Raw genomic sequence first — 13800 nt, 5'->3', positions numbered from 1 at the left:
GGGCTGCCTTCCATTTCTAAAGCAAAGAATATCTAGGAACAGTGAGACAAGGCAGTATCACCTCTTTGCCTTTCTTTCTTCTTTTTTATTATTATTATTTTTTTTTTTTTTTGAGGGCAAGAGAGAGCATGAACAGGGGAGGGGTAGAGAGAGAGGGAGACACAGAAACAGAAGCTTCCTCCAGGCTCTCAGCTGTCAGCACAGAGCCCAACGTGGGGCTGGAACTCACAGACCAAGAGATCATGATCATGACCTGGGTTGAAGTCAGACACTTAACTGACTGAGCCACGTAGGCACCCCCCCTTTTTTTTATCAGAATTTTTTAAATGTTTATTTATTTTTGAGACAGCACAAGCAGGGTGGGGGGGGGGCAGAGAGTGAGAGGGAGACACAGAATCTGAAGTAGTCTTCAGGCTCTGAGCTGTCAGCACAAAGCCCGAAGCGGGGCTCGAACTCACAAACTGCAAGATCATGACCTGAGCTGAAGTCAGAGGCTTAACTGACTGAGCTACCCAGGTGCCCCACCTCTTGCCTTTCGATGAGCAAAAGGATGGAGCTCACATTGTCTAATCGCCACTTGCTATTCCTGGACTTAGTGAAAATTCAGAGTAGGAACTACAAGAGACAACTTTTTTTTTTTTTTCCAACGTTTGTTTATTTTTGGGACAGAGAGAGACAGAGCATGAACAGGGGAGGGGCAGAGAGAGAGGGAGACACAGAATCGGAAACAGGCTCCAGGCTCTGAGCCATCAGCCCAGAGCCCGACGCGGGGCTCGAACTCACAGACCGCGAGATCGTGACCTGGCTGAAGTCGGACGCTTAACCGACTGCGCCACCCAGGCGCCCCTACAAGAGACAACTTTAATCCATGACCTTGCACCCCTTCCCCGCTCTCAGTCCCTCCATGCTCTCAAAAAGATTGTACCCACATGGAACCCCAGAGATATAGCTCTTGTTAGGAGGACATCCATGTGCCTTGGTGCGTGAGTAGCAATGACGGTGGTTGCTGCAGTACATCCTAGTGCTGATGTACATCTATCGATACATTGAACCTTTCACATTAATGTTCTGATCAGTAATATCAGAACATTACTGTATGGAATGCATGTGTTTATATGAAAAAGCCTTTACCACGAAATAGAAGTCGTTATGAAGGAATATGATGTATATATCATTTAGAATTCTTTTGTAATAGAATTATTTTCTGTATATGCTTATATGCTGAGCAGTTGTTAATCATTAAGAAAACTATTTTTTATTACCATGCAGGACATTTAAAAAGTAAGGAGTGTTTCCTTCTAGTAGAACTTTCTGAAGAAAATGTTTATGTGCTTATTTTAATAATGGAAGTGAATTCTACCTAATAAAGAAAACTTTGTGTACAACACTTTTACGTTGCTGCCCTAAAATGAAACATTTAATGCCAGTATCACATTCTGGTCTATAAGTCTTTCTTAAATGGGTGATCTGTGGAAGCATATAATGTTGGCATTCTTGGTGGTCATAATGGCTGATTCATTCTCTTTGGCAGAATGCCCTTCTGCCTGCAGGGTTCCGGCAGAAGAACCAGACGTCAAAGTCCGCCACAGGGCCATTTGATAGAGAACACCTCCTTTCATACCTGGAGAAGGAGGCATTGGAGCATAAGGACAGGGAAGACTATGTGCCCTACACTGGAGAAAAAAAAGGTAAACTTTGAAGTCATTATTCGATAGCATTTGATTTTTCTTTTTATAGGTAAGGTAGGTCTGGAGAAATAATGTTTTTAGAGATGCATCTGACACTGTTGACTTAGAAACTTGTCAGGTAATCTGGCACTTCATTTGCATTTTTCATCAACTTGGCCAGTAAGTTCCTTCTGAATGATTTCTGAGATTTTATTATACAGTGATTTTATATAACGCTCTAGTGTGCTGAGGTAAACATTTTAATTCACTAGTATATTTCAGAATGGAAATGATGTCAAGGCAGTGCTCAGTTCTAACTCCTTTCTTTAAGGAGAACTGTCATAAAATAATTCAGGCCATATTTTCAAAGACTCTTTTTAAAGGAGTCTTCCTTAGTAATTCATAGTTATAATTCCTACAGCCTTCCTTAGTAATTCATAGTTATAATTGTCAATGCTTCATAACCATTACTTTCAGGAGAGTTTTCTAGTTTTCTTAGTAATTCATAGTTATAATTCCTACAGCCTTCCTTAGTAATTCATAGTTATAATTGTCAGTGCTTCATAACCATTACTTTCAGGAGAGTTTTCTAGTCCAGGCCCCTCCCATTGCAGAGTTTGACCTTAGGTAGCCTCAGTGGAGACTGAGTATAGCCATATATTTTAAAGTTCTATATATAACACAACATGAAGTAGATTAAGCTACTCAGCTTTCAGTGCGTGTTGGCCTGCAGAGCCAGAGTCTGCTTGCACCCTTGTTGAGGAGATCATGTGTGGAATACTGGCGAATGGTGGCAGCGGTTGCAGGATCTGCAGATTACCTCTTCCAGGCACTGTTTTTACACCTGAATCCTTAGTAATCCAGACAGGAAGAAGGTTAGAGCATAGTGCTTTCTTCTAGTTAGGCTTTAGCTTTTTACTTGGGAAGGAAGCCCTTCTCAGGAATTTGGCCACAGCTCTGTCACGTGGCTACCCCTTAGTGGCAAGGGAAACTTGAAAATTCATTTTAGCATTCTAGCCTCTGTAACAGAGGAAGGCTAGTGAATGATTTTTGAGTGGGTAATTCACGAGGTCTTCATTAAACCTTTTTAAAATTATCTGTCATCCCCAACTCATTTGCTCTTTCACTAGTTTATCTAGTTCAGCCCCTTATCTCTAGTTCAGCATCATTATCTTAGCTACTTGTATTAGAGTTCTCTAGAGAAACAGAAACAGAACCAAAAGGCTCTGTATTGGGGAGGGGGTGAGATTTATTTTAAGGTATTGGCACGTGTGGTTATGGAGGCTTATTAAGTTTGAAATCTGCAGGATAGGCCGACAGCCTAGAGACCTAGGGAAGAGTTGCAGTTCAAGTCCAAGGGCAGTCTGCCAGCAGAATTCCTTCTTGCTCAGAGACGATCAGTCTTTGTTCTGTTAAGCCCTTCAGCTGATTGGATGAGGCTCACCACATATGGCTTTACTCAAAGTCCACTGATTTAAATGTCAGTCTCATTCAAAAACACCTTCACAGAAACACCCAGGATAATATTTGACCAATTATCTGGGCACCATGCCCAGCCAAATTGGCTCATAACATTAACCATCACACTACTGTTAGAGATGGGAATGTCTTGTCCTCAAATGTTTAGGGCCAGAAAAAGGATTGAAAACCAATACATAGTTTTAAAGTATGGAGAATCACAGAGATGAACAAAAATGTCAGTTCCTTTGTGTTTATTACAGAAAAGACTACTGGTTATGCTTTCATCCAGACAGCCATACCTATAACGTCACAGTGTTTATAGCTTCAATCCTATTTATACAGGAGAGTATGAGTCTATGAGAATAAACATTGGTTGATCACATTTTACTGTTATGTGTGTTTTAGATGGACTCAAATGGAGGTAGAAATGGAGGGAGAGATATGGGAAGAGAGATGGCAGAAAAAAATAAGGAATTTGAGGACAAAAAGAGAAAATAAGAGATGTGAAAGAGCCGTGTTTGTCCTAAATTGACCCAGGAAGCTTCCCAGTATGCTCTTGTTTCATAATCTCCAGTTGCCTAGGGAAAGATCTTGGAGGATTAGAGGGAGTAGGAAAGAAGGTAGAGAAGAATTGTGGAAAACAAGAAAATATCAGAGGGGAGAAATGATAGAGGCGAGGAATATGGGTGGCAAGGAAAAAAAAATGATGTATCTTCCTTCAGCTGGAGTGTATAATAATTTTGTTTCTTTTTATAACTTATTTATTTATTTTTGTTTTTTTTTAATGTTTGCTTTTGAGAGAGAGAGAGACAGAGCATGAGTGGGGGAGGGTTAGAGAGAGAGACACACACCCAGAATCCGAAGCAGGCTCCAGGCTCTGAGGTGTCAGCACAGAGCCAGACACAGGCTCCAGCCACAGACTGCGAGATCATGACCTGAACTGAGGCAGATGCTTAACTGACTGAGCCACCTAGGTGCCCCTGTTTTATTTTTTTAAGTTTATTTATTTTATTTTGAGAGAGAGAGAGATTGTCCCAAACAGGCTTTGCGCTGTCAGCACAGAGCCGGATGTGTGACTTGAACTTATAAACCATGAGATCATGACCTGAGCAGAAATCAAGAAGAGTTGGATGCTTACCTGACTGAGCCACCCAGGTGCCCCTAAAATTGTATATATTTTTTAAGATTTTATTATTTTTTTTTTTTAATGTTTATTTATTTTGAGAGATGGAGCAAAGGAGGGGCAGAGAGAGGGAGACTGAGCAGCCAAAGCTTACAGTGCAGAGCCCTGTGTGGGGCTTTAACTCACAAACCGTGAGATCATGACCTGAGCTGAAGTCGGATGCTCACCCAACAGAGCCACCCAGGCACCCCATTTTCTAACTTCTAAAAATTTTTATCTCATTTCTTACACTTTGGATGGGTATGAAGTAAACAGAAGTAGTTGAGTTAAAAAGCAGGTAATTTTGCATTCATAGTCAGTTTTTATAATACATTAACTATTTTTACTGCTTCTTGTAGCTTTGTTGAATACTGTTTATGGGCAGCTATGATGCAATGACTAAGACTAGCATTTTTAAAAATAATGAACTTTTTCCTGAAGCGTAACATGCTTACAGAAAATGCACAAATCAGAAGGATATAGCTTGGTTGATTATATAGTGAGCACTGCCATGTAGTCGCTACCCGGCTTCTTCCCACTTTTCTCTTTGTTTTTGGAGGTAACCACCATCCTAGCTTCTTTCTATCTTTGTTTCTGCACATGTGCAAGTAAGGTGGGGGAGGATGGAGAGGGAGGGACAGAATCCAAAGGAGGCTCCATACTCAGCATGGAGCCCACCATAGGACTCAGTCTCACAACTGTGAGATCATGACCTGAGCTGAAATCAAGAGTCGGACACTTAACCGACTGAGCCACCCAGGTGCCCCAACCATCCTAGCTTCTAATACAATAAATTAGTTATGCCTGTTTTGAAATTTATGTAAAAGGCATCATACAGGCTGAATATCTGCTTTGCCTCATTCATGCAGTTTTTGTGTGGACCAGATTTGTTAATGGGTATAGTGAAATTACCATAAAAATCCTTTATGGTGTAGTCATTTTATTTATTTTTTTTTTAAGACTGTGAGGGGGGAGGGGCAGAGAGAGAGAGAGAGAGAGAGAGAGAGAGAAAGAATATGAATCCTAAGCGGGCACCATGTTGTTAGCATGGAGCCCAATGTGGGACTGCAACTCATAACAGTGAGATCATAAACTGAGCTGAAATCAAGAGTTGGATGCTTAACCAGCTGAGCCACCCAGGTGCCTCTGTGGTGGTGTAGTCATTTTAAAGGATCGTCAGTGTGATGTTATTACCAAACAAGGGACTTTAATTTCTGTCATGGAGGAGTGGTCCAGAACCACAGAAATGAGGTTTGAATTTCAGGAATCCATGTGATGGAAGCAAATACTACCACCCTAGACTGGGTGGGTCAAGTCTTAGAAGCCATGTTACAGTGTCGTAGACCTGGAGAAGCACAAATTAGTCTTCAACAACTGGGAGACTTTCGTTGTAGAGCTCTGCTTTGAAATACTGTAGAGCTAAAAGCCAGCTCATGTTCTCTAATCTACCCTAGGCTCTCATCCTTAAATCAGTTAGCTTTAGTTATCCTCAGTCATTAGTATGCCTTCCTTTCTTTGGGTCTCATCCTCAAGATCTTGATCACATTCTAGAAGATCCTGAGAATAATTCATCTACATCTTATTAGCATACCTTCCAACTGAGCTAAATGTGAATCGCCTTCTTAGCTCTGAACATCCCAAAGCTTTTCTTTCTTTTTAAGGTGTATGTTTTTTTAAGATTTTTAAGATGCCTCTCCTATGACTTTTTATCCTAAATACCTAGATTGAGTCCCAAATTTCTTAATAGCTTATTTCATAGGAGATAGATTTTCAGATTGAGGATGCTTTTAGGCAGTAGAGGTTCTCCTGGTTCTTTATTTTAAAAAAGTTTGCAAACCTGTTAAGGCAAGCATTTTACTTTTTTGTGTACTTAGACTAGTGAGAACATGTAAAATCTGCCATTAATCTCTAAACTTAAAAAAAAAAATTTTTTTACACTGAGATGCTATGTTGTAGAATTCAGTGCCCAATGACAGTATTAGCTGTCTTTGCCAGTGCATGTTATAGCAATGTCCATTAGTTCCAAGTTATGTGCCAAAATCACACAGTGATCTCACATTGTAATTGTTGTCAAAGATTGAAAAAGATGACCACTCATTTTTTTAAGCAAAAAATTGGGAACCACTAAAAGGATTATCCAATCATTAAAGTTGACTGCTTCTCCTATTCTGAGACTAATTAAATGATTAATTATACTTGTTCACTGAAAGACACGCCCTCTTTGTGGAGGTAAAATTACACAGAATTGGTGTGACCAAAGGGAATCAACGTAAAACTGAAAATTGGACATTTCAGGATTTTTTCTTTGGACAGAAACTGTATACTCATGCCAAATTTTGTTTTTCTAGATCATCTCAAAATGGTTTGTTTTTTGGTTTTTGTTTTTGTTTTGTGTTTTGTGTTTTGTGTGTGTGTGTGTGTGTGTGTGTGTGTGTGTGTGTGTTTTGAGAGAGAGAGCAAGCACAGGTGGGATAGGGGCAGAGAGAGAGGGAGAGAGGGATAATCCTAAGCAGGCTCCATACTGTCAGTGCAGAGCTCACTGCAGGGCTTGAATTCACAAACTGTGAGATAATGACCCGAGCCAAAATCGAGAGTCTGAGACTTAACCAACTGAGCCACCCAGGCACCCCTCAAAATGTTTTAAAAAGACATCACAGACTAAAAAGGATTCTTGAGAGTGGTTATATATAGATAAATGAGTAATTTTATTTTGTGATCTGGGAAATGTTTAAAATTGTACATTTTACAAATTGAAAGTGTATGCCAACGTCTGAGAAGAAGAAATTAATCCTAGATGCATTTTGGGGAACATTTTGTGTCCTACACTAGTAAATGTTCTGCTTTTAATAGTGTAGTTTTTTTTTTTTTTTTTTTAATGTTTGTTTATTTTTGAGAGAGAGTGGGGGAGGAGCAGAGAGAGAGGGAGACACAGAATCTGAAGCAGGCTCCAGGCTCTGAGCTGTCAGCACAGAGCCCGATGCGAGGCTCAAACTCAGGAACCGTGAGATCATGACCTGAGCTGAAGTCCGATGCTTACCGACTGAGCCACCCGGCGCCCCAATAGTGTAGTTTTATTAATAGCAAAACGAAGGTATTAAGCAGCTAGTAAGGGATAGCTGACAAAAGATGTATTAAGGATTGTTTTTAAGTGCATCATTACAGTAGAATTCACAGTATGCATATATGCATCTATTAAATTCATCTAAATCTAATAAGCTCGTGCTAGGTATGATATGGTAACAAGTAATCTTGGCAAGTATTAAAGAAAATGCCTTTCTTACGAGTCTACTGTGTTCAAAATGTTGAGAAACTAAGCACCTAAGAAAATTTAAACAACATTCCAATATTCATTCCTTTTACTTAAAAACATAATATTAAAATGTTTGGAAGCTTTTTACCTCTTTTTCCTTGAAATTCTACAAAACACGTAACTGTGGTAGAGACCAAGACAAGGGTGAAGGAGAGTGTTCATCCTATTCTTTCTCATTCCTGAGAACAGTGAAAATGCAGAGTGCTGGCTATATAGCTGATTAGCATTTCCCATTATATTTTTTTTCTCCAGAATAGATAAGGCATAGATCTTCGCCATGAATTTGGCTCCTGGAGAACTAATTTGCCCTACTCTTTAATATTTCTTACCGACTCTCATTTTGCTTTTCTTTGCCAGGAATCTTCCTCTGCATTTCTAGTATCACCCTTCACCCTTACCTAGCCTGAGTTTTGTCCCCCAGGTGTCCCTTATTTTACAGATGAACCAGAGCCATGCTGCACCTTGTATACTACATTCAGGTGCACCGGAGAATTCCCTTTGAGCCACTGACTCACCCAGATGGGGCTCCTCCATTCCTCACAGAGCCTCCTGTTCTCCCTGTTGGCTCTTAGGGAAGAGCCATCTACGCTTTTTGTTGTTTTTCCTTCCCCTCCCTGAGAAAGGAATGCCCTTGGGTTTTAGTGTCACAAATCCCACCGGCCCTACCTTTCCCTGCTTGTTACTAAAGGTGAATTTAACCTTATTGTTTTAAACTAAAAACTTCTCATACGCTTTCCAAGTTCTTTATTCATAATTATATCAGCTTTCCGGGAAACTTATTGTAGTTACTCTTACACTAAAAGAGGCTTCCCTCACCTTGCTGCGTACATGATTTCTTTGGAGAAAAGGCAGACCTCATCCCTTTATAAGCCAAAAAGATCATGATTATAACCTGCCTGAATCAACAGGCTTACATAACTGCCAGTGGGTAATTCGTTGCCACTAATTTGAAGATAAAGATGGGCTCTTACTTTTGTATGCATGTCTTATAAATCTAAACTTCCCTTATATGCACGTATATAAAGTGGTCGTCACCGACACTGTATAAAGTGCTCTTCCCCACCAATGAAGCTGGTATTTGAAATGGGCTGCTTAAGTTTAGTAACACAGACTGGTGTCTCCTTTTCAGACCGAGCACTCTGTCTTTTTGAATGATTTACTCATTATTCCTTTGGGGTCAGGAGTTAGCCAGATGGATCGTTCGTCGCTCATATTAAGACCTCGTTTTATGGAAACTTTCCTCTGGGTAACCATACCCAGGGAATGCATATTCCTTTCCTTCCGACATTTAGTGTGTAATTTACATACTATATAGAATACTGTAATTAATTGTTCCAGAATCATATACTATGCAGCTCTGTTATTAGTTTTTGTTCATTTAGGGATTGGTAAGTCCTCCTGATGAAATGACCATTTTGTCACTATGACGTGCTCTTCCTTACCCCTGGTAAAGTATTCTTTACTCTGGTATTCTTTTACCCCTGGTAAAGTATTCTTTACTCTGAAATCTACATTGTCTTGTATTAATATAGCCAATCTTACTTTCTCTTCGTTAGTGCTAGTATGGAATATCTTTTCTGTTGTCTCATCAGTTCTTTGTTCCCTTTTTCCTCCTTTCCCCCCCATATCTTCCATGTCTCTGCTTAACTTTTTGAATATATGGAATATAATTATAATAACAGTTTTAATATCCTTACTTGCTAATTTTACATCTGTCATTAATAAGTTATATTGGATTATTTTTCCTAGCTTATGGATGGAATTTTCCTGCTTCTTACATTCTGGTTATTTTTTTAATTGGATTTAGACATTATGAATTTTAACTTGTTGGGTGCTGGATATTTTGGTTTCCCTGTAAATATTCCTGAATTTCTTTCTGGGACATGATTAAGTCACTTGGAAACAGTTTGATTTTTAGGGACTTGTTTTTAAGATTTGTTGGATGAGACTGGAGCAGTATTCATTCAGTCTAGGGCTAAATTTTTCTCCACTGCAGGAACTTCTGAGCTGCTTACCCAATGCTCTATGAATGATGAGGTTTTATAGTCTGGTTGCTGGGAACACGTCTTACTCTCAGCCCTGCATGAGAACAGGCACTATTATCTGTACTTTTTTCAGGTGTTTTTTCCTTGGCCCCAAGTAGTTCCATCACACACATGTGCTGAGTACTGCTCTGCTGGGTATGAAAAGGCAGCCCTCTGCAGAGCTCCAGAGCTCCAGTTCTGTGCAACTCTCTCCTCTCTGGGATTCTTTCTTGCACATGCACAGCCACTTTGGTCTTTCTGGACCTCAGCTCTGTCTCCTCGGTTCAGAACGTTCTCCCAGCCCTGCCTGGGTTCCCGCTCCCTGTGCTGCAGCTAGACACTTTCTCCAGGCAGGAAGCTGAGCAGTCACAGGGCTTCCTTTGTTTCTCCTCTCTCTGGGATCGCTGCCCTTGGTTGTGTGATGATTATTAGTATCTTGAAAACTTCTTTCACATATCTTGTCCATTTTGGGGTTTCAGGCATGTGGGTAAATCCTGTCTTTATTATTTCATTTTGGCCACAGATGGAAGTCTCTAGAATTCTATCTCCCCAAAATAAAGATCTCTTACTTTCCATACAGTGTCTTTCTAGCTCATTATCTAGTGTATACAAACTCACTAAACATTTGTTGAATAAATGAGCATTTATTGCAGTATTGAGTAAGTTCATGTGTCTTTGGGTGAAAATAAAAATGCCTTTCCAGGATCTGCCCTTCATTCTTGAGTTTGGTTGATTTGAAGTTTATGTGCATCTGATCAAAAGGTGGCCTAATTGCCTGGAATCTGTTCTGGAACTGGTAGCTTTTAAACAAACACTAAAATTAGCTAGCTAGGGGCCTTTCACCTCTGTAGAAATGAAATAAATAGGAGCCATCTCTGTTTCTTTTTATTATACCTTATATATACTCAGCAAGGCTGGGAGCTATGACTAAGATAATTTCTTTACATTTGTGGTAGCTGTAACTTGCTATCACAGCAAAAGAGAAGAGATGAGGACTAGTGAAGAAAGGTCCCGGCAATAAAATTGTTAACATGGTTAACAGTATCTCTTACTGATTGGTGACAAAAACAAGGGTCTTGGCAAGATCGTCCCTTTTTTTTTTTTTCCCTCTTGGCACAAACATGAGTTTGGGTAAGTGCCATGCATTTAAATCACTATTACATGAATTCTTATCTTGGTTTCTTCTATTTCCTTAGCTGTCATTTGTAGTTACATAAACATTACTGAACTGTTCTAACATTAGCAACCAAGAGTCATAGCTCTGTTTTTGTTTGTTTTGTTTCATTTGGGGGTTGGGGGGGCATGTCATTTCATACTTGTCTGAGAGATGTTTTCTGACCTAGTCATTGTTTATTGTCTTATTTTGCCTCAGTATAAAGAATTGTCATTTCAGTTTTTTAAAAATTGCAGTTTTAGACTTTGTTACGTTAAATAAAGAAATTAAAGTCACTTAGATAGAGTTATAAGTTAGGGCTTTTTTGACCATATTTCAAGGAGAGGAAAAACAATTAGATTAGTCCAGGGTAACTCATACTAATCTTTTCAGAACCATAATCATCCAGATTAGTGGTTATCAATTTGAATAAGTAATTATCAGAATCGCTTAGGGAACTTTCTCAGAAATACCATGCATAACCAGTTTCCATTCCCTGAAGCTTAAGAACCACTGATAAAGATACTTGGAGCTTTATGTTTTTTAATCTTATTGGGTTGTTAGTTTGTCTTGGAAAACTGTCTCTATCTCTCTCTGTGTCTCTGTCTCTCTCTCTCTCTCACACACACACACACACACACACACACACACATACATGCACACACATGCAAGAAATTCCAGGGGAAATAAGAATAAAGAATTAATGTGTTGGGGCGCCTGGGTGCCTCAGTTGGTTGAGCGTCCGACTTCAGCTCAGGTCATGGTCTCACGGTTCGTGGGTTCGAGCCCCACATCGGGCTCTGTGCTGGCAGCTCAGAATCTGGAGCCTGCTTCAGATTCTGTGTTTCCCTCTCTTTGCTCCTCCCCCACTCATGCTCTATCTCTCTCTCAAAAATAAATAAACATTAAAAAAAATTAAAAAAGAATTAACGTGTCTATTATGTTTATTATATACCAGTTCCTTTATATATATTAAATCATTTTATCAGAATGAGATGGAGAATTCTTTAAAGAAATAATCCATGATTTGAAAAAACACAAAGGAATCAAGATAACCATAATAAAGTAGAATACTAATAAGTTTAAAAATTTTTTTAAAAGCAGTATCAAATTTGTTGTGCATTTCCTTACTCTGCAAAAAACACCACCATACAAAATACCTATCATTTCACTCATCTTGCACGATTTTGGGGCGCAAACCAAACTAACCATTATAAAGATCTATTATATTTGTCAGCATCTCATGGTCATTAAGATTTTTAACTTAAGTCTAACTGATGAAAGACTAAATTAGGACACGTGTTAAGAAAGGCATTTCCTGTTTTATGGGATCGAAGCAGTGTGCTAATGTATTTCTCAGAAAACAGCTGATTTTGATTAAGAAGTACAAACCTGCTGTATGACTCAGTACGTCTCAGAAAATTATCTTTTTTCCTTTACGTTTTAGGGGGTGAATATAAGTTTACTCAGGCAGACAGAAAACCTATATTTAATACATTTTTTGAATGTCTTTATTAAGTATGCATCATAAAATTTCCCATTTGGAGTATACAGTTTAATGACTTCTGGTGTATTTGCAGAGTTGTGCAACTATCATCACAGTCTTCAGGTTAGGACATTTTCATCACCCAAAAAGAAACCATGTATGTATCCATGAGTAGTCAGTCTTCATTCCTCACTCTATTCCCAGCCCTAGGAAACCACTTATCTACTTAATTTCTCTGGTGCTTATACTACCATATCTAAAAATCCTTTGCCTAACTCGAGGTCATGGAGATTTAGTCTTACTGCTTTTTTTTTTTTTTTTTGGAAAGAGAGAGGGAGAGAGAGAGAATGAACGCACACAAGTGGGGGAGGGGGCGGGAGGGAGGGAGAGAATCTTAAGCAAGCATGATGCTCAGTGCAGAGCCCAACACGGGACTCAATCTCATGACTCTGAGATCATGATCTGAGCTGAAATCAAGAGTCACATGCTTAACTGACTGAGCCACCCAGGTACCCTTCTTATCACTGTTTCTATGATTGTTAGAGTTTTAGGTCTTACATCTAGGTCTGTAATCCACTTTGAATTAATATGGTAATTAACATATGGTAAGTATGACATAGGGGATTGACTTCATTATTTTGCAAGTAGTTATCCAGTTCTCCCAGCATCATTTACAGTTCTTTCTCCATTGAATTGCCTTGGTACCCTTACAGACTTCAATTGACCATTAACAAAAAGGGTTTATTTCTGGACACTCAACTTCTATTCCATTGATCCAGATGTCTTTCCTTATGCACCATAACACTGTTGATTACAGTAGTTTTATATTAAGTTTTGAAATTGGGATGTGTAAATCCTTCAGTTTTGTTCTTCTCTTTCAAGGTTATTTGGCAGTCTTGGGTCTCTTGGATTTCCATATGAATTTTAGCATCACCTTGTCATTTTCTGCAAAAAAGTCAGCTGAGATTTTGAAAGGGAGTGTTTAAGTCTATAAATTAATTTGGGGGGATCTCCTTAGGTTTTGTACTCATAATATTAAACTTCATTTCTGCCTAGCTTATTTTCTTATGAAGTTAAATTTCCTTACTGTTACTTTTCTATAATGAGATTTTGTAAAAATGCATTAAAATACAAGTCTTACTAGGTTAATGTTAAGCTAACCATGAAGGAATATGAAGTACTTAATTTTTATACTGTTAAAAACAATATCGTATAGACTAAATACCTCTACAACAAAAATCTCTATATACAGAGAATTTATTATAAAGAGGAGCACCAGCTGAGGTACCAAACTGTTTCAGAGCTGTATAAAATAGAAAAATTGTATATCACAGGAAAATTTCCATAAGCCCTCAAAATTTTGTTGTTTAGCTTTGTTGTTTTTTTTATGATGAGATTAATTTTGTATTTATAAGTTTGGCAAAAGTTTATGGGAAAATTAGATATGAATAATGCCTCTATGGAATGTAGATGAGGATTACAAAAATAAACATTTTAGATTTTTATAATGCTTTAAATTCCATTGGTCCCTAGAATA

The 13800-nt window shown here is 38.7% G+C and overlaps 1 protein-coding gene across 3 annotated transcripts in view; it reads left to right on the top strand.

Moving 5' to 3' along the window:
- Window positions 1-13800, top strand: part of TMOD3 (tropomodulin 3) — an 82777-nt gene that overhangs the window by 39112 nt on the left and 29865 nt on the right. For 2 of the 3 annotated variants that reach the window (XM_032593639.1, XM_030318184.1), the window contains one exon: window positions 1532-1688. In XM_032593639.1, the coding sequence (XP_032449530.1) occupies window positions 1532-1688 (157 nt within the window). The remainder of the gene's footprint in view (window positions 1-1531; window positions 1689-13800) is intronic. The other variant, XM_032593640.1, reaches the window with a different exon arrangement.

This window comes from Lynx canadensis, chromosome B3 (genome assembly GCF_007474595.2).
Source record: "Lynx canadensis isolate LIC74 chromosome B3, mLynCan4.pri.v2, whole genome shotgun sequence".
NCBI classification, from domain to species: domain Eukaryota; kingdom Metazoa; phylum Chordata; class Mammalia; order Carnivora; family Felidae; genus Lynx; species Lynx canadensis.
Note: the sequence above shows the minus strand (reverse complement) of the source record. Positions and strands in the feature narration are given on the sequence as shown.